Source organism: Sphaerodactylus townsendi, linkage group LG10, assembly GCF_021028975.2.
Source record: "Sphaerodactylus townsendi isolate TG3544 linkage group LG10, MPM_Stown_v2.3, whole genome shotgun sequence".
In the NCBI taxonomy this organism is placed as follows: Eukaryota; Metazoa; Chordata; class Lepidosauria; order Squamata; family Sphaerodactylidae; genus Sphaerodactylus; species Sphaerodactylus townsendi.
Window position 1 is genome coordinate 37,146,941 of NC_059434.1, and position 26,837 is coordinate 37,173,777.

Genomic DNA, 26,837 nt, shown 5'->3' on the forward strand with positions numbered 1-26,837 from the left:
AATGTTTTAGTTGCAATAGGCAACACACTCTGAAAACAACTTGAACACTTCTGAGAACTTCAACATGAGCTTCTCATTTCCCTAACTATTTTAAACCCATCCCAAACACTTCAACCCTTTTGGGGGGAAATGAAATGTAATAAATACAAATGAGTGTTCTGCAGTTAAAACTAATGATCCACAACATCAACGGATCATACAGTGAGCAATGTAAACTATTCTGTCTGCTATTGAACTCAGCATGACATCCCAGCCATTGTCCTTGTTAAGCAAATTTGCCTTTATTTAGAATGAGAAATATTTTTGCTGAGAATGAACAGCAAAACTGTCAGGCTAACACAATTTAAAGTTTTGCTTTGATTAGATGGAAACACAACTATGTTTGTTACCCTGTACTTTCTAGGACCAAAATCTTGATCCTGCTGTCAGCTTTCGTGACTGGAGACTTAAAATAACTGTGATGGATCCAATGGTTCTCTTTTGCTAAATCAGGAATCTTTCATCAGAAGCAGAATTTCTCTTTATACAGCGAGCTGTTGGAGCCAACTACCTCTCATGTTAGATTTTAAAGTCACTAGCATATTCATAAAAGTCCCTTCCAAACTCTAAAACCAATGAATGCAACTAGCTGAGGTATAAAACTGAGCTAGCTATTTTCAGTACGGTCTTTCGGGTACAGGAAGCTCCAAATGCCAGTGTGTGATTGATACACCTGCCCTAGGACTGATTGATTGATTGAAGTGAAACTTGTGCACTGCCTTTCTTTTTCAAATGGACTACCAAGGCAGTTAACTGGTTAAAAAGGTATAAAAAAACATTGAACCGAATAAGAGTTTTGAGTCAATCTGCTTGGGATTGCTCTCTATCTCCTGAAAGACATGAAGTAGTTCTCTGACATCAAGCTTTGATGTCTAAAAGAAATGTCCATATTCAGAGGTGGCATATCTCTGAATTCCAGATGCTGGGTATAAACAGCAGGGAAGGATTGTTTTCTTTATATTCTCATTGAAAGTTTCCAGAATGACTTGGAACAAATGCACTGCCAGATGAGATGGACCTTTGGTCCCGGCCAGCAGGGCTGTTGGATTTTTATCCATCTATCTAGGACTAGCAGAACACACTGTTATTCTGTTGTTACACATGCCCTTATTTTTAGACAGTACAGTAACTCCTGTAGAATGTATATTGAAAAAGAGTATCAGAAAGGGGAAGAAATACATCCAGGAAAAGTGTTACATTTCCTAAATGTGCTGTGTTTACTCAAGAGAAAGCCAAGATTTAATGTAAGACTGTCGCTTTAAAAAGAAGTGTTATGCACAGAAATCTATTTATTACTGGACACAACTGTAACTTGTTTGCAAATGTAAGATGGACACATCTTTGTTGATGGCATATGTGTGAAAAAACTGAGCTGTGCATTTGTGTAAGGGGCTTAAGAGCAGAGACGGCTGGTTGCAGGAAGCCTAAGTTCTGTCTGCAAGCAAAGATCAGACCATGAAGTGGTTAACCAAAATGATGGATTCGTGAGTGTTTTCAGCCTGATTATTGTTAATTGAAACACCAGCTTATGTGGTATTAAAAAGAATACCGTGCATCTGTTGATGAATGCTGATGTCCAGCATGGCAAACACTAGCTGAAGCTTCTTAACTGAAGCAATTGTCAGTGGGAAAAATATGTCTTAAATCAAGTCAGAGCTATTGCTCAATTAAATCATCTATTCAAATGATGCATTGTCCTTGAGTACCGAAGTTGGTGCCCCAATTCATTGTCAGGGTCACAGCAGTGCAATCCAGCCTCATAAAAGGCTTCCATTCCCCTTTCACGTAACAAAGCATCAGTGGCTTGAATGAACAAGTGTCTGTGTTGCATTAGGTAGCTCTTAGAGAGTGCAAAACACACAAAAAAGGAAGGTCACTCTTGCTCTCTACATTTAAAGCAGTATGGAGACCGACTTAGCTACAATTATTATTGAGAAAGAGAGCAATGCACATTTCAGACATCCACATTAATACACTGTGTCTAAGACGTCACCTTTTAAACTATTATCTAATAAGTTTCTTTTTTAAAAAAGAACCTACTTATATGCAAGGTTCTTCATGCAAACTATTAAACGAAAGAAGGCACAGAATAGAACGAGGTCAAGACCAAACTCTGCAGCATAACAAAACAGAAAATGTGCAGTTCAGAAGGACACTATTTTTGGTGGGAATGGGAGTGAAATAGAAGTTGTGTGACTTTCAAGAATCTTTTTAAAATACTGATTTTATACCAACTAAAAGATGGGCTGAGATAGAGTCATTAAAGCTGTGGAGGTGATGTGGAAAAGGACTCACTTTTTGCCTAATAAAGAACTTGTCAGTTATTCGTTCCTATGTGGATTACTTCATCCACTTCAGAAGTTTCTTTTTTTGACATTCCCATTATTGCTATATCTGATACAAACCCCAAAGATTAAGATCAAGCGGCCTCATTTTATTTCAGTTAGCTCTAGAACACTGGTGAACACTGCTAGAAAAATTGAGCAGTTAGGTAGTGGGGTTGCAATTTGCCTTAATGGGTCTGGACATCTTTTAAAGCAAACAAGAATGACTATTCTCTTATTTCATTTATATTTTGCTTTTGTCCTTAATGAAGTCCCAAATTGGCTTGCATAGTTTATCTCTCCTCTGTTTTACCTCTTCTCCTCTTCAACAATGCTGTGAAGTAGATTAGGATGACTGAGTGACTGGCCCAAGGTCACCAGCAAGTCTCCCTGGCAGAGTGGGGATTCAAACCTGCGTCTCTCAGATTTTAGTATAACACTATAGCCCCTTCACCACACAGTACATGATAGGAGCTGAAGATCCTGAGGGGGAAAAAAAGGCCACAACATATTTTTTTCACACTTTGTTGGATGTGGCTTTTGCTCACTATGCAACTTATGTTCTTATGTTCTTAACTGAGACCTTTTCTGTACACTTGAGTTACTCCTAATTTTCTTGATCTGTTTGGGCAGGGTTCTTCCGTGCATCTACCTTCTCTGTGCATTTTGACAGTTATGAAGTCAGTTTATTTTCTTTCACACATGGCTTAAATAATAAGACTTTTCAAAGGAGGCACAGGCCAATTAAACCAAGATAACAGCAGTAAAAAAAATCTGGGGGTGGGGGTAACTTTGCATGGATTCCGATACTAACACGGATCCACGCCATGTTTACCCCCCCAACCCGGATTTTTCAAGAATTGCGTTATCTGCGATTCTTTTGTTTTGACGTGGCTTGCAGGCGCGGCCAAGCGAATGGACCATGGCCCATTCAAACAAGAGAATTGCATATAATGCAATTCTTGAAAAACCCTTCCCTGGATCTCATCTGCGGAGCCATGCAGGGGAAATGGGCTGTACCATGGACTGGGGGGGGGGGGGCGACCCTGCCTTCACAGGCAGGCAGGGAAGAAAAAGGCTGGCAGGGAAGAAAAAAAAGCTGCGCCTTCATCTGAAGGCACGTGCCCTGGCCAATGTGAAGGGGCCGGGGTGAGGGTGGGTTCATGTAACCCACCTTTTTCTGATTTTATTGGCCTGTGTGGAAAGAGCCATTATCAGTTTTGTTACTGGTGATGTCACATTATTCCAATTTTTAAAAATGGCATGAAAATATCATTATATCACTGTAGTGTTTTAATAACAGCTACAGCAGCTTCTCTGAATCCCCAGTTTTCATTTTCTTTTATAAAAGTAAGTCACCATCTCCTTCCCATGTGGAGTTATAAGGAAAAGGAACATCTCCCTGAGAAGAGCTGGAGACTTACTTTAAAAAAAAAAAGCTGGAAATTCAGAAAATCCACTTAAGTTATTACACCAGAGACATGGCTGGGCCAGAGTGCGCCCAGGGCACACTCTGTGTTTTCTGCCCCCCCTCCGCAGTGCCTTTCCCCCCACCCCCTTACCTTAGTGCAGGCTGGAGAAGCGGCCTGTTCTCTTCAGGCTGAAAACGGCCTTGTGGGAACTACACTTCCCATGAGACCCTGGGGCTCGTGAAGTCTCCTGGGAAGTGTAGTTCCCACCAGACCGTTTTCAGCCTGAAGGGAACAGGTCGCTTCTCCAGCCTGCACTATTTTACGAAGGTAAGTGTGTGTGTGTGGGGGGGTGCTGTGGCGGGGGTGGTGGGGCAATTTTCCGCCCCCAAGCATGCGCCCAGTGCAATGTGCATCCCCCAGCAGCTCTGCCTCTGCATTACACTACTACAATGATATATTGATATCTTAAGGTCTTTTTAAAATTGAAATCACTCATCTTCAGGAAAGTGGAAGAAAAGGGAGTAGTTTAATGTTAAAAGTCCAATAATTGAAAAGTGGGCTGGAGGAGGGTGGAACAAAAAACCAACAGAAACATACTATGAAAAAAGCCAACTCAAAATACTTCCAGAAAAACACTGAGGTAAAGTGATCTCAAAACAGCCAGAAAAAAAATGGCCGGGGGGGGGGGGGGAGGGAAGGAGGGAAAACCAAAGGCAGACAAATCAGGAGATAAACCAAAGCATTACAGGGGTAGAACCAGTGAAAAGCCCCTTGTTGAAAAGCCCCGAAAGAGAATACGAACACTCCTCCCACATAACCACTAGCCGACAGGATGAACATTCCAGTACCTGTCTATATTCCAGTTGTGCAAAACTATCAATTGTACATTCAGCTCTCCAAGCTTCAGTAATCTGTCAATCAGGGCACTGTGGAGAACAGCAGTGGATGAGCTGAAACAGCCTGAGTAACGGCCAGGATGATGCGTTGTCTACTGCTTACTATTTTATTTCAACATTCTGTTTTTTTTTTAATTTACACCCCTCTTTTCTCCTTGTGGGAACCCAAAGTGGCCAATCACATTGTCCTCCAATCTTCCACCTTACTCTTACAACAGAGCAGGGATGCAAACTTACTGTCACATGTCTTGGTCTGCTAGTCTAGTCACCATGCCACACCAGCTAAAGGCCAGCTGGAAATGGAACAATGGGGGTCTTATTGAGCCTGTGCTAACCTTTCCATATGTGTGCTGCTGTGTCCATATGGGGATGGAATACATGCCAAGTTTTTTTTAAAAAACTGAAAGGAGTGATTCTCATTCATAAGTAAGAAGGGTAGCAATGAACTGAGTTTCTTTCACTTCACATCCCTATGCAAGCCATCTGCCATACTGCATTTACCTCCAGTGATGAAAAGGCAAAACAGGAGACCAGATGGAGCATGTATCCTCCAGCAAAGCATGGTTGGAACCACAAAGAAATCCAATACCTAGAGGTTACCTCAAGGACAAACTTGACAGTTTTTAAAAGTCTCTTTAGTCGTTGCAAGAATGTATACTGCCAAGGAATTGCTAATTTGTACTAAAGGGATTTGAAAGAAGAAAAATTAAATTTCATAGGCAGTTTGCACATTTACTACTCAGTTGTTATTGAAAAACTGCCCTCAAACTGGCACAGAGAGCCAGATTGATAAATATCCTTTCCAAGTGGAAATGGAGAATACACTGAATGACAATTCAGGTTGACATTAACAAATTTCTACTGGTTCAACTGATTGAGAATGTACTAGAGAAGTAGTGAAGAGGAAATACATTTCCTCTCTTTTTTCAATGAACTATTATAAAATTTACTGATTGTCAAATGCTGTTTATCATCAAAATCACTAAGAAAACCCCCCAGTCACAATACTGGACTGAAACCACAGGCTTTAGAAAGCAGGTGTCAGGAAGAGAGGCTGTTTAGGAGACAATCTCACCAGTGGCCACCATTTAGATTTAGACAATCACATTTCCAGAGCCAGGAGAAGACGTTCCTACATTCTTAGGACTCAGTTCTGCACTGGAAGTGCAATCATCCATCAAGTGGAATGCACAGGAATCAGACAGCAAAGGAAAAACTTAATTCCTTTTTACATTGTGCAACAAAAATTGAGAATGTGTGCAGAAACATGAATGTGTTTTGAAATTTTGAATTTTTTTTGAAAAACAACAACAACAGTAGGAGTTTTCATGGCATGCCAGACAAGTCAAAGATCACTGCTGCCTGTTTCACAAAATAAGTCATGCTGAATCAAATCAATCGTCCATCTAGTCCAGCTTCCTGTTTCTCACGGTGAGAGTTACTCCACCATGTACACCATCTTTTTTTGTATCTACAGCACACAGGGAAAAGCAGCTTTAGCCCCACCCGTGCCCTATTTTCACATCTGCAAACTGCCCCATTGGACTAGCTGTTGTGGGTTTTCTGGGCTGTGTGGCCACAGTCCGGTGGGTGCAAAGACTACCAGAGCATGGCCACATAGTTAGTTGATTCTGGTCGAAAAAGCCTTCAACATTACACTGCCCCATTGTGGTTGATGTTGTTTCTGCTATAAAAAATCATGCCATGTGCATAGCTACATGTAAGTTTCATCACAGGGCCAAAAGCGGCCAACAGTTTCCGGATGCAAAAACAGCAGGGAATGGGTGGGAGTGGTCTAAAGTAGCTTCTCTGAGTGCTGCTGATCAGAAATGCAAATGAGCTGATGTGCATCTAGGAAGCCTAGAACTCCAAGGGTGATACAAAGTCCTTGAGTTGTTCCCCAAGAAACTTAAGTTTACAATGTGTAGATGGAGCTGTAGACTCAACAGGGAAAGAAGCAAGCATCTGACATTTGTTCTTGGGCCCGTGGACTAAATCATGGGTCTGCAACCACATCTCCGGAGCCGCATGCGGCTCTTTCAGCCTTATACTGTAGCTCCACATAACCTGGAGGCCCAAGGGTAGTGTGGGCGTGTCCCTCCAGCCCTCCAGAGAAGCACTGGAAGGAAAGGTGAGTGGAGGGGCTGAACCGGAAGTGGCTCTGTACGTGAGGGTGCTGCTTTTCGTGTCCCCTCTACTCACCTCTCCTTCCAGTGCTGCTCTGGAGGGCTGGAGGGACACTCCCAAGCTGCCCTCCAACCCCTGGAGGTCGGAGGGTAGTGTGGACATGTCCCTCCAGAGCAGTCGCCATCCCCCTCTGCCATCCCTGCAGCTGCCATCCCCACTCTGCCCCACAAAGCAGGCAGCTGCTTGCTCTGTCGGGCAGAGGGGCTTTCCCTGCCCGGCGCCTCTGCCTCCCACAGTGCGAGAGGCGGTGGCACCAGGCAGGTTGTAGCTGCCATTCCCCCTCTGCCCCACAGAGCAGGCGGCTGCCTGCTCCGTTGGGCAGAGGGGGTTTCCCTGCCCGATGCCTCTGTCTCCCAGCGCTGGAAGAAAAGGTGAGTGGAGGGGCCAAACAGGAGGTGGCTCCATGGGGAGCTGCCTCTCCGGCTTGGTAGATCTTCTGGTCGAAGAAAATGGGTCCAAATAGCTCTTTGGGTGGTAAAGGTTGCCGACCCCTGGACTAAATCATTATTTAATCATTACGACCATGTGCATTTTCCTTCGTCAAATATTTGCATGACTTAAACAAAATATATTGAGTGGGCAAATTAAAATGGAGAATTCTAGATTGTTTCCACTTGGTTTGGAGTATCTAAGTAGGTGTCCACATATGCCTCCTGTAGCATCTTCTCCATGCGACAGCCGTGGGCATGTAATTATGTCGGGAAATATACAACCTGCATTCAAAAAAATAATTTCAGCAGCTCTTCTGACTCCAGTTCTGCATCATACCTTATATTTCCTTGGGAGCTACTGGTTACTAGTTAGAAAAAAGCTAGTAGGCTACATGTACAGACTGACTTCATATTTACTATTGCAGATTTTTTAAAAAATAAAATGTGTTTCAAATGAAACTGTGACATTTAAAAAAACTGATTGTCAATTGCTGATTGATGTGAAACCACAAGATAACTAAATATTTTTGTTGCAGATTCTGATTGGAGTAAAATTTCTATTTTAAAACATTTTTTAATGCAAAAATGGGCAAAGCTAGGAGGGAGCTGACTACAGATCAAGTCATTTCTTGCAGACAAAAATCTTTCCATTTTTGTTCAGATGCTAGAAAGTGCACATAATTTGGTAGCAGAACATATGATAGTCTGTAAAATCAAAGAAACCCAGAAACAAGTATCTGTGCATTGTCAAAACGAGTTTTCTGGTAATGCAGTATGGTGTCAGAGAGTATACAGATAATTATAATGGATTGTACACATTTCAGTCAGACAGTTCCTCTTTTCAACGGCTGCTTTGTAGGTGGTTCCAGTTGCTACCAGCGCCAATGATCCACTAGCCATGCAAGTCAGAACTAATTTTGTGAAAGCTTTATCATAACAGCAGCAACCTTGCTGGAAATGCAGCAGTGCCATATATACTCGGAGGCAAAGGGGGGACCATGTTGTTCAACTGGGTTGTATTAAAGACATATTCCTCACCTCTCCCCAAGAAGCAGGTGGGGGCTCCACTGGTGGAAAGTATTTAGGGACATCCCAAGCCACAGCAGCCATGTACCACTTGAAGTCTCTGCACTTCAGGTGCTTTCGAAGCTCCTTTTGGGCTGACAGGTCACCAGTGGAGAGATGTCTGTACTCAGGCCGCCTCTGGTAAACGTACTCTGCGAACTCATCCATCCATGTTTCTGCCACGCGCTTCAGGTTCTGAGCAGAAGAAAGTAACAGTCAGACAATTCCTGAAGCTTAGCCTGGATTTTACTATTAGCACCCATGTGAAATTACATTACGCCATTCCTTATAGTTTTCGGATGGCTGTGCATTAAGCAACAAAAGCTTCTCACATTTAAATGCTATTAGGAGCATGATAAAAATCAGACTGATGGCTTCATTCTCCATTTGTAAACACTTTGTTGCAATTACTGAAAGGGATTTAATTAACTAGATACAGTAAAGATGTGGTTAATTATTTCGGCAGGATTTTACACCAAAGATCTCTCACTTTTTACATGATTTGATGAGTCAATATTCCATAGTTTCTGTTCAGAAATACTTAGTGTTTAATGTCTATTTATTAAATACAGTACATATTTTTATGTTCCACAAATTGCCTTTAATTCAAAGCCTAAATATACCTGATTCTGCAAAGAGGATTTGGAAAACAAGACTCTATTTTTCATCTCCAATAGAACATAAATCACAAGTCATTACCCTGTCTAATATGAGATTTTGCTTGTTGTATGCTGGAATGCAATACACAATATTTCATATATTGAGGTTTCAACTGTTAGATATAAAATATCTCTTAATTTTTCCCTGTAGTCATTTGGATGGTTTCTTTAACCCTCTTTGGCTTATGAAAGCATAGGTTTCATATACCTTAATGTGCAACAAGAGTACAACAAAAACCAGCCAAATAAAAAGGTTTTAACAAACATGGGTTAACTTTTCATTAATTGTAGGAAGATAGCATTTTAACCTTAAGCAGTGTGAAAACTTTTTTAAAAATCAATTTGCCTTCAGAAGCCAAAGACTTCCTTTGAAAGGGACCTTAAACTCTACATATACCAAATTTCAACATTCTGATTATCATTGATTGCAAATAAATGATTTTGTGTCCATCATTTCAAACAGAGAAGACTAACCAGTGTACATTTGCATTTTTCTCTAGTAATCAAGATGCCTTGAACTGTTGTATAAAATACAGTTCTCAACATTCAGGTGGTGACTGAAGATCTCCCTCTATTACAGCTGATGTCAAGGCAAGAGGAATCAGTTCATCAAGAGAAAATGACCACTTTGGAAGGTGGGCTGTATGATAGTAGCTTTAATAAATATATATATGTAAAAAAGAAATTTCCAGGCTTTTACGTTTCAACACAGGAAGCCATGGGACCAAAAGCAGAAAAAAAGAAATGACAGATGATTTCTACTGAACACATTTGTCAGAAAATCTAAAATTAAATCTTAATTGTGCTATATTATTGTGTAATGTGCCAGTCTTACATTGTTTCGGTATCTGAGAAATATGTACAGTCACCATTTAACATTGCTCTAATATCAACAGTGTGTCTGCCATAACAAAACAACAGAAATGAGGGTATGTCCCCACCTACACGGTCCATAGTCTTTATAAGGGTAAAACAGAGGCATTTGGAGAAGTTGGCCATTGACCGCCAAGTCATGTGAGGTGCACGGGAGAACTATACTGCAAAGTAAAGTTAGGTGCTTGGGAAGAAACATTGCTGAGGAAATGGGACCTGGCAAGAAAGAGAAAGTTGGGCCAAGTGGAAAGGAAAGATGCAAAGTGATATAATACTTACATTGGAGGCTCAGTGATACATATTTGGGTGCCATTATGCAAATACAATTCACAGACTGACATCAAGAAGCAATAATGCTAGTGAATACATCAATCCCTAACAACTTCCAGTCCAAAACAAAAGCTATAAAGATTGCATGAGCTAATGTGGCTTAAGTGGATTACATATTTCTGTGTATTTTCATATTTCAATTTGGACTGTTTTCTCCTGTGCAAAACTGTCCTTAATACCATTTGCCAAACAAAGAGCAATTTACAGGGTGTGCATTTTTGCTTTGATAACTGATCTGAAGAAAGCAGGATTGTGCTGCATTTTTTATTACACCTAATTTTCCTTCTTTTGTGATTCAAAGATCTGCCTACTTATCAATTGTCATTTACTATATAGAACATATTTTCAAGAGGCTGACTTTTTGTACCCAAGTGGATCATTCATAAAGTACATATACATGAATGGGAAAGGAGGGGAAGTAATAAAGTAACAGCAGTTTATGTAGGGTAGGCAGATGAATACTTGTTGAAATGTGATGTGACACATATATATTGCATCTCTGGTAAAATAGTTTAGTAGATTGCTATTTAGTGGGCTGTTTCATATAGCTAAAGGCTGCCATATGATAGGTATCAACAGTCCCAGACAGGATGTGGGTGGCCCGATGAACAGAGACCTCTACATGGGGTAGTGACTACAATTTACATTACTGTGCATCTTGAAAAAATACTGTGGTACAAATTGTGGTGTCTGTTGTTCATAGGGAATCATACTGCTGAAATCTCCATAAAATCTAGAAGAGTTATGAGATTTCAGGCAACTTTAGGTGTTTCAGGAGGCCAAAACATTTTGAGGCTGTAAATATAACATTTTCAGAACATTTTGGGGTTAAAACCATGCGGAACTCCTTGGAGGAAATGTTTTATTTCCTGCCTCAAAATGTTTTATTTTGGTTATGCAGAATGGGCCACCAAGTCTCCATTTTTTCCTGAATACCAAATGATCAAATTTAAGGCGTTTTTGCAGATATTTTGCTGCTAGGTTTGTTAAAGTGGGTTAAATCTGGTCTGTGTAGCTTTGGAAACAAGCACCTTTTAGGATGGACGGGAATCATTCACATTTTTTTTTCTGGATGCTGTGCTGCAGGATTCAATTGACAGTTAAGCAGAAAACTTGCGAAGTGTGCCTGGCAAAGTGAGCTAAGAAGTGCAACAGATTTGAACCTGATTCATAAAATAAATAAGCATTGCATTCCTAAGCTTGTATATTCAGAAGTAAATTCATTGGGACTTACTTCTAATAAGTGTGTTTAGGACTGCATGCCAGATCTTCAAGTTAGTAGCTTGGGGAGAAGCCCCCATGCTTCTCACATTGTTTTTTTTCCTCACAGGACTATACCTGCAACTCACACTCCAATGAAAATTGACACAGACTGCTATGATATGGAGTAATCAGGAAATCCTCCTAAATCAGCAAGTTTGGTCACAGTTCAAGAGGGTGAAATTCATCTGAGTGTCTGGCCAGTTCCTGCATTTCATATTCTGAGCCAGCTACCGTACGAAGGAGTGTGAATTACAGAAGTGATATCATAAGTATTCTTTATCAAATCAATGCAATGCAAACTCACAATCACTCTTTTCAGGCTCTTCAATGTTAAAAGGTGTATGAAAGAGTTCTGTTTCAGGCACTGTTCCCAACATAAAACCAGAGATTCTTCCAGAGTCTTCCATGACACTATAGCACAGGTGTCAAACTCGTGGCCTTCCAGATGTTAAGGACTACAGTTCCCATCACCCCTGCCAGCATCATGCTGGGAGGGGTTGATGGGAACTGTAATCCATAACATCTGGAAGGCCACGAGTTTGACACCTGTGCACTAATGGGTCTGTGGCCCTTCTGCACATGCAGAATAATGAACTTTCATAATTGTTTGCAAGTGGATTTTGCTATTCCAGTCAGTAAAATCCAGCTGTAAAATGCATTGAAAATGGATTGAAAGTGCATTATTCTGCATGTGCAGAAGGGGCCTGTGGGATGATCTCCCATTCCTATGGAAGCAGATGGGTCAGTTATAGTCTACAGTCGGCCCCTGGCAGATGTTTCATCATAATGATCCTTAACGCTGGTCCTGTTTGCACTTTGAAACAAAGCTTTGTACCTAAACCTCTAACAGCTTTCAATTGTCACTTACTCTTGCAAGGCTGGTACCAGATGGGACCTTGTAAGGGACATACTTCCTGTAGATGTGCCCAACTCTTGAACATGGAACATCAAACATGCCACCTCCGCACATCCAGACCTGAGGCAGAAACAAAAAAAAAAGGAAGGAGGTGAGTGACCATCAAGAGAAGCTATTTTTGGGGAAGGTTCATGGGAAACCAAAAACTAGAAACCCAGAATATGTGTGAAAAATCTATACTTTTCTGTACTTATTCCTCTGAGGCTGTTTTCGCACAGCCAAAATATCCCAGGGTGAGCAAGAAAAATACCCCTGTGCAGCCGAGAATTCTACATGGTTCCTGGTGCTAAAGCAGGCCTGCTCCGGTGTTGCCCCATGATATTTACTTTAGCCCGGTATTTTCAAAAATCGCCAGTTTGTAGGTTCTTTTAAAAAATCCTGGTGTGATCCTGTTTGTGCCTGCTACCATGCAAAAACAATTGGGAGCAGGACCAGTTTATTTTTCCCATCCAGCCACCTGATCTCCCCACCTGACTTCATTCAAGCTGCCACTCAAAAGCAACAGCCAATCAGAATGCTGGACACCAGGCATGCTCAGATATGCTTCTGAAGTAAATACAGAAGTTCCAGGCTCGAGTGGAGCAAACTGGAGCATTTCCTTCTGGTCCTAATTCTGCTCCTGGGAAGAACTGGGGAGCCTTGCAGAAGAAGAAACAGGGAGAAATTAGACATGGTATGTAAGACCTTGTTTCAAACCTGGTATAATTGTGCCATGAGGAAACGGCCTTAGAATGACTCTGACTGGGAAAAGGAAGTGTAATTGCTTTGAAAGATAAAATGTGTTCTGAAAATAGGTTACTTAGAAAACCCCCAGAAGGCTAAATAAACTATAAGGCAATAATTAATACAGTTATTAAGGTTGGATTCTATTATAGAAATGCAAGGCCTTGCTCCAGGAATTTCTAAGGCAGAAAAAACTGCAGAGAACCTTGTGACTAATCCCTTGCATTGCCTTGCAGATCAGTGTAATGTCTTTTGCAGTTTACAAGCATCATACATGCTATGGCCTTTCCTCGCTTTTCTAGAGGTAAATGTTTGCACCTTTCAGAAAGAGAGAATAGAAAAATTGAAGAGATAACAAATGATGCCCAAAGGACAGTGCAATTTGCTGATTGCATTTGTTCCTGAAAATTAGAAAAATACTTGCACTGAGGTTATTTTTAATCTAATGAACAAAAGTCTGATTACTTAAGAGATCAAAACAAGCAGACACTTTGCAGATGAAACTGTTAAAAGTTTAAAGTCAAATAATCAGGTGCGTAGCTACAGTTTCCATTATAAACTCAGCGGTTTGATGTCTGAAGACCAATTTAGATGCAATTTCAATAAACAAAGCTCAGCGGATATCTACAGTGGTTGGCCCACTGGAAAGAAAAAAAAATCTCACTTCCTCACGAAACATTCAGGTTAGTCAAAATCAAGGTAGTCAATGAAATGAGGCTTCTTTGACTGGTCTGTGCTTCTCACAGGGTTGGTTCATGCATAATATTCACAATTGTCCAAGCCAGGGTTGGGAAGAACAAATTAAGAATGAACCTTGTCTCCATCATCCACTTGTATGCTCACACTGAGTTACTTTCTGTTACCTGAAAATCATAACTTGTAACCTCTGAACTAGGCAGCTATGGTGTAGATATGTCAACAGAAGCAGAACTAGAAGCCACCTTCAAGAACAGTATGTTTAACTAGCAAGTAACTAATTTATGCTGAGCACATGGGGGGAGGGGTATCATAGGAGGAAGAACCTGAGCACAAGGCTTCTTCTCAGTCCTCTAAGTGGCATTAGTTTCTCTTCATCTTTTCTTTCTCCAATACCTGGAGATAGTCACTGCAATATAGAGTTTACTTTGTCTATCACACTTTTATTCCACTCCTTTGATGACAGAACTCAGAGCAGTACAGCTTAGAAACCAAATCCTAGTTGAGTTTCTTGGGGTGGACAGAGGTTTGTTGCGATTTGATGGCACTTAAAATATGTAATTAGTTTCCCATCAAAGTAGATAACAGAGGTTCAGTGGCAGAGCTGTGCATCTTAGATGGTTATTTAGACCCATATTTCCCTATCAAATTTCTATCCCCTTCTATCTATGTAGATCAGAAGCTGGCAAACATGGCACCATTTCATTGTGTCCCCACAGAAAATCAGTGAATAGAACATGGATCAGTGGATGGAACATAGTCCTATTGTGGGCTTCATAAAAAGCAGGGATCCTGACCCATTGTTGTGTATCCACAATAAGTATTGCAAGGATAATTTAAAAATGCCATATTGATCATAAATCACAGCAATAATGTATTTATTTTCTTGAGGCTGCATAATATCACAAAAAACCCCATACAACCTGAAATTTCTTTTGGAAAGGTGTTAGAGACACTGAGGAGATAGCAATTAGGGAAAAAAAACATTTGGCATACATGGTAGATATAAAATTGAAGCACTCTGCAGTGCACACTTGAGGTGAATTTCTTCGGGTAATTGAAATGAATTTCAGACTGGGTTGTTGGACATTTAGCAGCTGTTCCTATTTGTTGATTAGTTTCAGCAAGGTCACACAGGCTTACTTTGGGAAGATCATAGCTCCTTAAAAATCATTTTGATGTCACCAGGCCAACATTGCATGGAACTTGAGAAAGAATCTCGATTTAAACATTTTTTTCTGTGTAAAATGTTACAGACCTGACAGGAACTGTGCTGTGTGAAGCTACCAGACTGAATTGCAGATATGAAATTCTAGATAGTCTGCAAGAGTGAGCTGTAAAACTCAAATGCCATCTTTTATATCAACAAATCTGCAGCCAATATAAATAGCAGTGAAAGATACTTTCCTAAGCCCTGTTTAGAATACAAGCGTTTTTCTACAAGATAATCAACTACGCAAACAACTGTGAACCACATTTGGAACATATACACTAAATACCACATTTGGAACATATACACTAAATACCAAAAATACCATATAGAAGGAAAGGAAATTAAAAGGAAACTTTCAATAAAGGTGTTGGAAATTCACCCTCAAGCTCAAAATTAGCCACAAACTCATCAAGATAAATCTCTGAACACTCATTTCTGAAGAATGAAACAGAAAAACAATTTACCAGCATTTTACCAGTGCAAGGCCCCTTTTGCACAAGTTGTTTACCTTGTATTTTAGGAGGCCTTGATCTCATTGTTTCCTGCGACATTTGACTACATGCCTCCTCTCCAAACATTCTCCAACTGTTCTGTCCTGATAAGTTACTATGTTTCTGTTGTCAGGCTACATGTAATTACATGCCCAGCACTCCCCCCTTTTTTTGCACATGCTATGTATTGCTGATTCGTTGATTCAATTCAACAAACCATTGAGCATACAACAACAAAAAAGAAAAAAGCAGTAAATGCTGAAAATGAAGTGAGATTAGGGATGGGAATGGGAATAGGGTAAAATGGTGGACACTCAAGGGGAGATAGGATGATCACACAGGGAGCATGGGCTTTTTGGAGATGTGGGAAAGATCAAATGGATATGTTCACACTGTTAAGGGAAGGTAGCTCAGAAACGTTTCAGGAAAAAGCATCAGGGTAAGAGGAGTCTTGTAAGCAACAAAGTAAAAGTTGTTTGGAAATGTTTCTGGCACCAATCTGGGGAGGGGGTAAAAGTGTGGAACTCCACAGAGAACCTGTTCTATTAGTGGGCTGGATACAAGGTGGAACACTTGTGTGGGAAGGGCCCAAACTGTTCTTGTTTCAGAGATTTCATTCTAATATGCTTCATTTTGTTATTATATATCTTCATTCTTGTTAGCCCAGTGCTGTGGGTTTATATTGCTGTGGCAGGAATATCTCTCTCTTCTCCCCATGCCCTGGTGAGGATGTCAGGAATCCTGAGGACTCCATTTCCCAAGATGCACCAAGCTGTGATGGCTTGTACACATCTAGGTGCCAGGAGAGATTTGAGAGTTAGTCTTTTGTCACCCACCTAGCTGTTGGCTCACTGGACATTTGCTACTGCAAATGTTAACAGCTGCCCACTGCCAAGGAAGTGCAGACAGGTCAGAAAGAAAAGAGATGGTTTCCATTCTATGTGACAACCTTGAATTGTCTATGGAAAAATGTCAGGTTTTATATAAACAAATGTACAGATGGCATTTGTTCATTAATTATTCTGTTTAGTCTTCATTGTCCACATGAATGAAACAAGTTAGGCTTTTCTAAATTTCATTTTTTTTCATTGTCTGGAAACAGATGCATATCCATACTTTTCCACAATAACCCTTGAACAGTAGATCTTAAGCAGCTGCTAAGTGCATTTTTATTTAGAAGTAAAACTATCAAAATATATTGTCAAAGGCTTTCACGACCGGATTCAACTGGTTCTGGTGGGTTTTTCGGGCTGTGTGGCCGTGGTCTGGTGGATCTCGTTCCTAACGTTTTGCCTGCATCTGTGGCTGGCATCTTCAGAGGTGTATCACAGAGATAAGTCTGTTACACACTGTGTCCAGGGAGAAGGGAATGTTTGGAGTATATATTGTCCATGTCCCAGGGTGGGGAACCAATCAGTAAGTGTTTGGGTGGAACTTGTTATGCAAAGATGTAGTTGATAGTATTGTATTGTGGGTGGGGCTTAACAGTCCAGGAAGTTATTCACATTTTCATGCCCTGCAGCAGCAGCAGCAGCAGCAGCAGCAGCAGCAGCAGCAGTACTGGTGAATGCAAATCCTGTGTTTGGGTGGAGTCCATTGTTCATGAACTTAGCATGCTCTTGGGGTTTGCTTTTGGTGTTTTTAAGTACTGGTAGCCAAGCTTTGATAATTCTCAGAGTCTCTTGTTGAAGTTGTCTTGGTGTTTGTGAATTTCAATGGCCACCCTGTGCAGTCTGACAAAGTAACCTTCTGAATTTTCCAGAATTTCAGTGTTTTCAAATAAATACCAAAATATGATAGCACTGTCTTCCAATATATCTTTATGCCAAACATGAAGTGAAATCAGGCCATCCACAAGCTAAAGGTCACCACATTACACAGGAGAATGTCAAAATATGCATAAAAATATGGTGTGGTAAATTACTCTTAAGAAAAAGGACAGCCCACTGGGGCCAAAGAACTGAATATGTTCCAGGAGGCCCAGAACACTGAGAATAGCTGAGAAATAGGAGCTGTAATATTGCTAATGATCTGAGGTGTTTTAGACTGAAAATAACTTGTGGTTGGAAGAACCACTGGATTCCCTTCTTTCAATAAAACCAGCAATCAGCTGAGTGGGAGGAAACACTTCACTCATATGAACGAAGCCTTCTTAAAGTAGCATATGGGTAAGATTGACACCTGCCCAAACAAGTATACTCTCTGCTGTGGCCCCCATCTTGTGTCTGGAAACTTTAATAAAAATGAAAGCTAAAGTTGGGAACTCTAAAAGAGCAGTGATTCCTAGGGGTTGCCCCTTTTCTGTGCTGCCTAGTTAATTTGTCCCTGTTTTTATGAGTATGAGCTAGTATAAGTCAAAGAGCATGATCTGGCATTAATGAAATGTGGATGAGCATAAAAAGACAACAATGAATAACCCAACCTCAACAGCACAGTAAAGGAACCGTGCATGCATGTCATGTAAGTAATTAAGGCTTCCTTTTCTCTGAAAATGAAACAATACCAGGTGTGAAGGACAGTTTAATATTAGGAATATATTATCGTCCCCCTGACCAAAGTGCACAAGAGGATTCTGAGATGGAAAAAGAAATTAGAGAGGCCAACAAAAACAAAAATGTAGTGGTAATGGGTGATTTTATCTATCCCCATTTAAACTGGAAAAATGCATGTTCAGGTCATAGTAAGGAGAGAGCATTCCTGGATATGCTAAATGACTGTGGCTTAGAGCAGATGGTTGTGGAACCAACCAGGGGAGAGGTGATCCTAGATCTAATTCTATGTTGGACCCAGGACCTGGTGCAGGAAGTCAGTGTTGTTGAGCCGATAGGGAACAGTGACCACAATGCTGTCAGATTCAGTATCTCAGCATGCGAACAAGTGGCAACTACTAATGTAGTTACATTCGCCTTCAGAAAGGGAAATTTCTCAAAGATGAGGGGGATAGTGTGCAGGAAGCTGAAAGGGAAAATCAAGAGAGTCAAAACTGTCCAGGATGCTTGGAGGTTATTTAAAAACACAGTAATAAAAGCTCAGCTGGAATGTGTTCCACAGGTTAGAAAAGGCAGCACCCAGTCCAAAAGAAAGCCACCATGGTTAACAAGAGAGGTTGAGGAAATTATCAGAAAAAAGAAAATGTCTTTTAGAAAATGGAAGTCCAGTTTGACTGATGAAGAATATGAGAGGGAACACAAATGGTGGCAAAAGAGAAGCAAGTTAGCTGTAAGGGAGGCAAAAAAGGATTATGAGGAACGCATGGCTGCGAACATCAAGACCAGCAACAAACAGTTCTTCAAGTACATCAAAAGCAAGAAGCCAGCAAGGGAAGCAGTAGGCCCATTAGATGACAAAGGAACAAAGGGTGTGCTAAAAGATGGCAGGGAGATTGCAGAGAAGCTGAATGAATTCTTTGCATCTGTCTTCACCCAAGAGGAGGTGAGGAAAATTCCTGCTCCTGTACTACGCTTCTTCCGGAGAGGCGAATCCGAGGAACTAGCGAAGATAGTGGTAGACAAGGAAGAAGTTCTGGCAGCCATTGATAAAACTAAATGTTACCAAATCCCTAGCCCAGATTGCATTCAATTCAAGAGTTCTTAAAGAGCTCAAGCATGAAATTGCTGATCTTCTCACTTTAATATGCAACTTATTCCTGAAATCAGGCTCCATCCCTGAAGACTGGAAGATGGCCAATGTCACACCAATCTTTAAGAAAGGATCTAGAGGGGACCCGGGAAATTACAGGCCAGTCAGTTTGACATCTGTTCCTGGTAAATTAGTAGAATCTATCATTAAAGATAAAATTATTAAACATGTAGAAAGCAAGACCTGCTGAGAAAGAGTCAGCATGGCTTTTGCAGAGGCAAATCCTGTCTTACAAACTTACTAGAGTTCTTTGAGGGTGTAAACAGGCATGTGGACAGGGGTGAACCGGTGGACATTGTCTACTTGGATTTCCAAAAGGCTTTTGACAAAGTTCCTCACCAGAGACTGTTGAGAAAACTCAGCAATGAAGGAATAAGAGGGGAAGTCCTCCTATGGATTAAAAACTGGTTGAGAAACAGGAAACAAAGAGTGGGTGTAAATGGGAAGTTCTCACAATGGAGAGATGTCGGGAGTGGTGTCCCCCAAGGATCCGTTTTGGGACCAGTGCTCTTTAACCTATTCATAAATGACCTGGGTGGGTAGCGTGGTGGCCAAGTTTGCAGATGATACCAAATTATGTAGGGTGGTGAGAACCACAAAGGATTGCGAAGAGCCCAAGCGGACCTTGATAAATTAGGTGAGTGGGCTCAGAAATGGCAAATGCAGTTCAATGTAGCAAAATGTAAAGTGATGCACATAGGGGCAAAAAATCCAAACTTCACATAAGACGCTACAGGGGTCAGTGCTATCAGTCACAGACCAGGAAAGGGATTTAGGCGTCTTAGTTGATAGTTCCATGGGAATGTCAACTCAATGCATGGCAGCTGTAAAAAAGGCAAACTCTATGCTGGGGATCATTAGAAAAGGAATTGATAATAAAACTGCAAAGATTGTCATGCCCTTATATAAAGCAGTGGTGCGACCGCACTTGGAGTACTGTGTCCAGTTCCGGTCGCTGCATCTCAAAAAGGATATTGAGGAGATAGAAAAAGTGCAGAGAAGGGCAACAAGGATGATTGAGGGACTGGAGCATCTTCCCTATGAGGAGAGGCTGCAGCGTTTGGGACTCTTTAGTTTGGAGAGGAGGCGGCTGAGGGGGGATATGATTGAAGTCTACAAAATTATGCATGGGGTAGAAAATGTTGACAGAGAGAAAATTTTCTCTCTTTCTCACAATACTAGAACCAGGGGGCATACATTGAAAATGCTGGGGGAAGAATTAGAACTAATAAAAGGAAACACTTCTTCACGCAATGTGTGATTGGTGTTTGGAATATGCTGCCACAGGAGGTCGTGATGGCCACTAACCTGGATAGCTTTAAAAGGGGCTTGGACAGATTTATGGAGGAGAAGTCGATTTATGGCTACCAATCTTGATCCTCCTTGATCTGAGATTGCAAATGCCTTAACAGACCAGGTGATCGGGAGCAACAGCCGCAGAAGGCCATTGAGTTCACATCCTACATGTGAGCTCCCAAAGGCACCTGGTGGGCCACTGCGAGTAGCAGAGAGCTGGACTAGATGGACTTTGGTCTGATCCAGCTGGCTTGTTCTTATGTTCTTATGTTCTAAGATAATTGAGTAATCTTTACATGATTCTCAAGCTCTATATAATCGGATATGTTTGCAGGAAGAAATGGATATTGCTTCCTTTTCGAACAGTGGCTTTTACCCACAACTCAAATGTGGCTCTCTGTCCTGAGCTGACCTGCAGAGCCAACATGCTCCTTATGATTAATGCGTACTATTTTTATGGCTTTGCCACCAACAAAAACAATATTTCTTACCGCACATAAGCATCCTGGCTATAATAATGACAGATCCTTCTGAGCTAACTGCTTTCACTTTATGCACTTGTGGGGGAGGGCTGTTATTAATTATTTGCATAGCGATTGTACTAGCCTTTCTCAAAGTCTTAAACTGTTAGGAGATAGAATTAGCATTTTTATGTTGTTTATTGTATTATGCTAATGAAAATATATACTGACATTTCATTGCCTTTGTAATTGGCTTCTGCTAAATGGCAGTGCTGAGGTAGGACAGATAAGGGGAGAGAGAACGTTTTGGCATCCTTCCAAGAAAAGTTGCTGCAGCCTCACTGCGAGCTGATCTTGGTTGCTGTCTGACATAGGGACCTGCATGGGTCTTGCTGTACGGTAAAATATAGGTGTGAGCAGTGGTGGGATCCAGCAGGTTCACACCACTTCGGCAGAACCAGTTGTTAAAATGGTTCTTGTAAACAACCATTTGTTAAATTATTTAAATCCCACCACCAGAACCAGTTGTTAAATTATTTGAATCCCACCACTGGGTGTGAGGCTCCAGGTCCTACCTTGGCATAATTCTTTTCAGGCATTTGACATGGATGTCCAGTGCAGCTTTAAAGTACAAAATAACATGTGAAAGAAATTTCCATACATTTTCTGTTTCTAATTAACCACAGAAATTAGCAGGGATGTTCCAGTAAATAGTTGAATCTTGTCACTTGTTACAGGCATCAAAATTCTGTTGTCACACTAAACAATCAACTTCCACCATCTGTGGTTAAATAGGAATGATGTATTTACAACAGTGGCTCATTCCACACAACACAAATAAAATCTCTTGGAGCATTTTAAAAAGAACTGTTTTCGCTTTTTAGTTTGCATAGTACTTTTTAGTTTGCAAAGCATTTTGATTACTGATTCCATTTTGACTGCCAATTCTGCACACAGGTCATTTTTCCTTTTCACATGTTTGTTTTCAATGAGAGATCCGCAGAGCTACAAAGGATATGAGAACTGATTGCGATTTTCATCACATTGCAACTGATTTGACCCTAGCAGTGGCTTTCAAGGCAAGTGAGAAGCAGAGTTGATTGGCCATTGTCTTCTGCTGCAGAGTCTTCCTTGGTGGTCTTCCATCCAAGCACTGCCTGTGCTTAGTTTCCAAGATCTGATGAGATCAGGCTATATACCATGATGTTTTCCCTCCATCTGTGCTAAATTAGGAGGTCTGTAATAGCAACTATAACTTAACTCTTGCGTTTAAACATTTTGAGGATTCTTTTAGCCATCATATTATTTTCTAGAAGAGCATTTTATTTCTAGATCCAAAGAAAAGTGGAGACAATTGCTGAGAAGTTTACTAATATCTTCTTCTTCATATGATTAGCATGCTTATTAATAGCTCACAGAGTCTATACTAAATTGATTCCTGGGCTTCACTTATGTCTTATCTTTATATATTTCGAAATTAGCACATCAAACCGGTTTCTCTTACATATGTAAATATGGGACTTAAGCCGTCGCTTCATGGGGGTTGTTTTAAAGCTATGCCATAATCGTATTTAGCCTGATTAGCTTTAAACAATATTATTTGAGGAAAAGTATTACAAACTATTTAACTTAACACACACACACTCTGTAGTATGGGGAATTTAGGCTCTGATTCTGATCCTATTTACTAACTAATGTCTATGTACCAATAGTTTGCTCGGCAAGATTGATTCTTCAATATTCAATGTTTGAATATTCGTTATATACAATTACACAAAGCTAAGGTTCTGTGTGGTCCAGTGGAAAGGCATTCATTGTGACTTTTGAGAACTGCAGTTGCAGTCCTGTCACAGATATGGACTAACTATGTAATCTTGTGCTTTTCCTTTTCCACTTAGTTTTAATGACCCAAATGAAAAATTAGAATAATATTCCCATGCTTCATCAATTGTGAGACTTTAATGTGAGCTTATAAAACAGGTGACAAGTCTTTAATTAATAAAAAATGGCTATACTGAAAGAATGAATATATATTTGTCCTATCCAAACATATATATAAAAGCACTTTGAACATATCAATGAACAAGGCTTCTGTACTGACAGTCACGAAAAATCATTAGACATTGGTAATGTCCCCAAGCAAATCCATCCAACTCACTAGTTTTGCTTGAGAACAAGAAAACAGGGTTCCCCCAATCAAAGTTCACGGTAGATTACTCCATCCCAGTTGATGATTTTTTTCTGTTGAGTTTCTTGGAGGAAAATAATAGACATTTTCATTCCAACCAACAAGGGAATAATGATACTCACCTATTTTACAACACTGTTGTAAGGTTTGAGATAATGTATATGGAGCACTTTGTTCAACATAATCCACTGCTGCCTGTGGCGCTTCCCCTCCCTGCGCAGGACCCTCGGGCGTGGGGACCTTCCCTCCCTCCCCGTCCTGGGGGTTGTCCTTCCCAGAGATGTCCTTATCCAATTGGCCCAAGGGGCCAAGAAACGATTTTGCCCACAGGGCGCCTGATGGTAGAGGCTGCCCTTCCCTGGTTCCCTAGTTGCCTTTTCCCAAAGACACTCTCTGCCAGGCTCAGCCCCGCCGCAGTTGCCTCACTAATGGCCGAAGCTGCCTAGCCCCTGAAGTGCCTCGCCCAGTTGCCTCACTGGACGAGCGGCTGCTGTTTTGCGGAAGATGGACTCGCCACACCCTCTTCCCACCCTCCTTCCAGGACCTGACTCCCACATTCACCAGACTGTGCCCCTCCCAAGTCACCCCGCTGCAGCGGCAGCTCTCGAGCTCTCCTTGGCTCTTCCTTAAATCCCCTTGCCTGCTTCAAAACCCTTCCCCTCCCCAGCTGTAGCCTGTTGATTCTGAGCCGAGCGGGCTCAGCTGTGCTCTGGGTGCGGCCGGAGCCACAGCTCCTTGGTTCTTTCTCCTTTAGCTTCAGTTCTTCCTCCTTCGGCTTCAGGCCACAGCTCCTTGGCTCTTCCTCCTTCGGCTTCAGTCCGGGTGCGGGCGCCGCATCCGGACACTGCCTTTCTACTAATATGTAGCATTCAGTAAAGTTTACACGTAAATACTATTAAGACAGAAATAAAAAGGCCCAACAGCCCACCCACCCCAATTGGCCATTGCACACATTTCCCAAGAATAGCTGAACAGAAGGTTAAAACATTGATCACATTATGCACAACGTATCAGAAAGAAATAATCCTCCAAAAATGTGGTTACAGAACAAAATCTGGGCAGTACCTAAAAGAGGACAAAAGGGAAATAGGTGAGCATCCTTGAGAAGAGAATTATTTTTAAAAGCCCCGTTTCCCATAGTTACCTGCCTAACTAAGTAGGGATACCTCCAGTGATGAACAGCTGGGAAGGTTCCTGTTGGAGAAGAGAATCCTTTGGGTGCTTTGAACACTCCATAAATGTACAAAGAATTATAAATGTAATTATTTACTATACTCACAATATTATACTACCCATATTTTAGACAGTTAGATTAGATTAGATAAGATATTTAATTTATATACCGCCCTCCCCCCCATGTGTGTGACTTATATTAAAGACACATTCTCTGACCACAGAATAAAAACCTAAAATTAGAATTATGTTTACAAAGCCTTTCATTACTATTGGACTTATTATTTCCTAAACATACACAAAGCCTCTGTGTTTCTCATCTCTCCTTGTCTAAAACGGCACTCGTGTGTGTGTGTTTTGTTCTCTTTCTCCCTTACTGAGCCCTCTATGACCCTATAAGGGAGAGATTATTTCTTTTAGCAAATATTACAAAATAGTACTGAAAGTTATTTCAAAAGGAGAACAGTGAGGAGCTGAATGAGGAGATATGGCTCCAAAGAATCTGTCACTTGAACAAAACAGGGAAGACAATTTAGTGTCAGAGCTCACAGTATGATTACCATGGTTTCTGGGCAGAGAAGAATGGGTCGCCTGGCAATTATATTCCTACCATTAACAAATAACATGGAAATAGGAAATGAGATAAATACAGTGTTCAGGTTTCCTGTCAAAATGTGGAATGCAAGAGATCACTTTCATTTGCCTCCAAAACGACCCTGCCTATGGAGGGTACACGCTGAGGGGCGCAAAGCAAACAGTCCATTCAGTTAGCTTTTGACATTCAGTTTTGTTTTCTTTGCATGCAGAATTAATTCAAAGTTACATGACACCAGTTTGGTTCATGTAAGTAATTTCTAAGTCTGCTGAAAATGCCCTCCAATACATGTTGGCTGTCAGGAATGGACACAACCCCTGCCACTGTCTGTGTTATTCATTCACTTCATTTTTTTAGAATGTGTATTAATAAAGGAGGACATAGTTTATGCTCTTTTATGTTTGGGAAAAGAAACTAAGTTTGCAATATAACCAATGACTAGGGCTGCTGTGTCACCCGGATTAGCAAGAGACCTCCCACTGGCAGCTCTTTTGCCCTGCTGCCACTTGGTGGGTCAGCAAGGGGGAAATGGAGGCAGGGATCACTAATGATGTGGTAATGTCACTTGTGGTTTGACCCTCAAGTGATACTACCATGTAAGGGTGACGCACTAGCATTCATCCATCATTCTATGGTTGTGTCATAAAGTTTGAGATGAATGCTAGGGTGTTGCTGTGACATCACTTCTGGGTTGCACCAGAATTAGTGTCACCATGTCATTGGTGCATAGCTGGAATTATGTGATCACTTGCCAACAAATGGCAGCTGTTGGTGGGTTCACTCACAGTGGTGTCTTCTTGCAAATGAAGGAGGGAATCTGGAGGAATCAGCTGAAAGCCGAGGGGCTGTCTCTTTCCCAGTTCCCCAATACCTTCCCTGCTTCCTTCCCCCCCACTCCCAGTTTCCCCCTCTCTGCATGCTTGGAAGGATTGGCTGTATTTTCTGCTGGACACTCTAAAATGAAGGACAGGATTGCCCACTGGGAACACTGGGAAAGGCTTGAAGGCTGATTGGATCTAATGGGAGTCAGGAGGGCCAATTGACTTGGATGGGCTGCATTGAAATACATTACAGCACAAAAAAGTTGAAGTGAAAATGCAAAATGGATTTAGCATGAAGGTCAGATTAAAGCTGCCAACTTCCAGGTAGGGCCTGGAGATCTCTCACTATTACAACTGAACGCCAGACAACAGAAATAAGTTCCCCTGGAGAAAATGGCTGCTTTGGAGAGTGGACTCTATGGAATTAGACCCTACTGACATCCTTCACCTCCCCAAATCCTGCCCTTTCCACTAAACTCCACTCCCAAAATCTCCAGATATGTTTCCAACAGAGAGCTGGGAACCCTAACCCAGGTAGACTGCCCTGGGACTGGAATAATGGCCTGCAGAATGGAATGAAAGCCCCTGGGAGTAGCATGAGTGTTCTGGGCCTGGAATGACATCCTCAGGGAACAGAAGAAATGTTCCAGGATTGGAATGATGGCCACTAGGAGTAGAAGAAGTATCTGTGCCTGGAATGACAGCCCCCAAAATAGAATGACGGTGCCCAGAAGTAGCAGAAGTGTTCTGGGACTGGAACAATGGCCCCTGAGAATACTAGAAGAGTTCTGGGCCTTGAATGACAACCCCCAGAATAGAATAACAGCCCCTAGGAGTAGTAGAAGTGTGTTGGGTCTGAAATGACAAGTCCAAGGGTGTAATGTGATTGAAATCAGTGCTCTGCACCTGTAATCACAAACCTTAGGATGGAATAAAATACACTGATTTCAATCATGGGCACTCATTCCACTCTGGAAATTGGAATTGCTGTATTGGAATGGAAAAGTGATGAATGAGAACCATTTGATCATAGTGTTAGACATGGATCTCTGAGGGTAGGTTTAAAGAACTCAACTCTCAGCTTTTATCTAGGCTGTTGACCAACCACTATAGTTTTTTCTAACCTAAGACTTCTTTTGAGATATT

General features: G+C 41.3%; 1 protein-coding gene across 2 annotated transcripts in view; it reads right to left on the reverse strand.

Moving 5' to 3' along the window:
- GALNTL6 (polypeptide N-acetylgalactosaminyltransferase like 6) overlaps window positions 1-26,837 on the reverse strand; it is a 605,637-nt gene that overhangs the window by 23,723 nt on the left and 555,077 nt on the right. For both annotated transcript variants that reach the window (XM_048509167.1, XM_048509166.1), the window contains exons 9-10: window positions 12,348-12,455; window positions 8,328-8,549 (exon numbers count right to left, since the gene is read on the reverse strand). In XM_048509167.1, coding sequence (XP_048365124.1) covers window positions 8,328-8,549; window positions 12,348-12,455 — 330 coding nt within the window. The remainder of the gene's footprint in view (window positions 1-8,327; window positions 8,550-12,347; window positions 12,456-26,837) is intronic.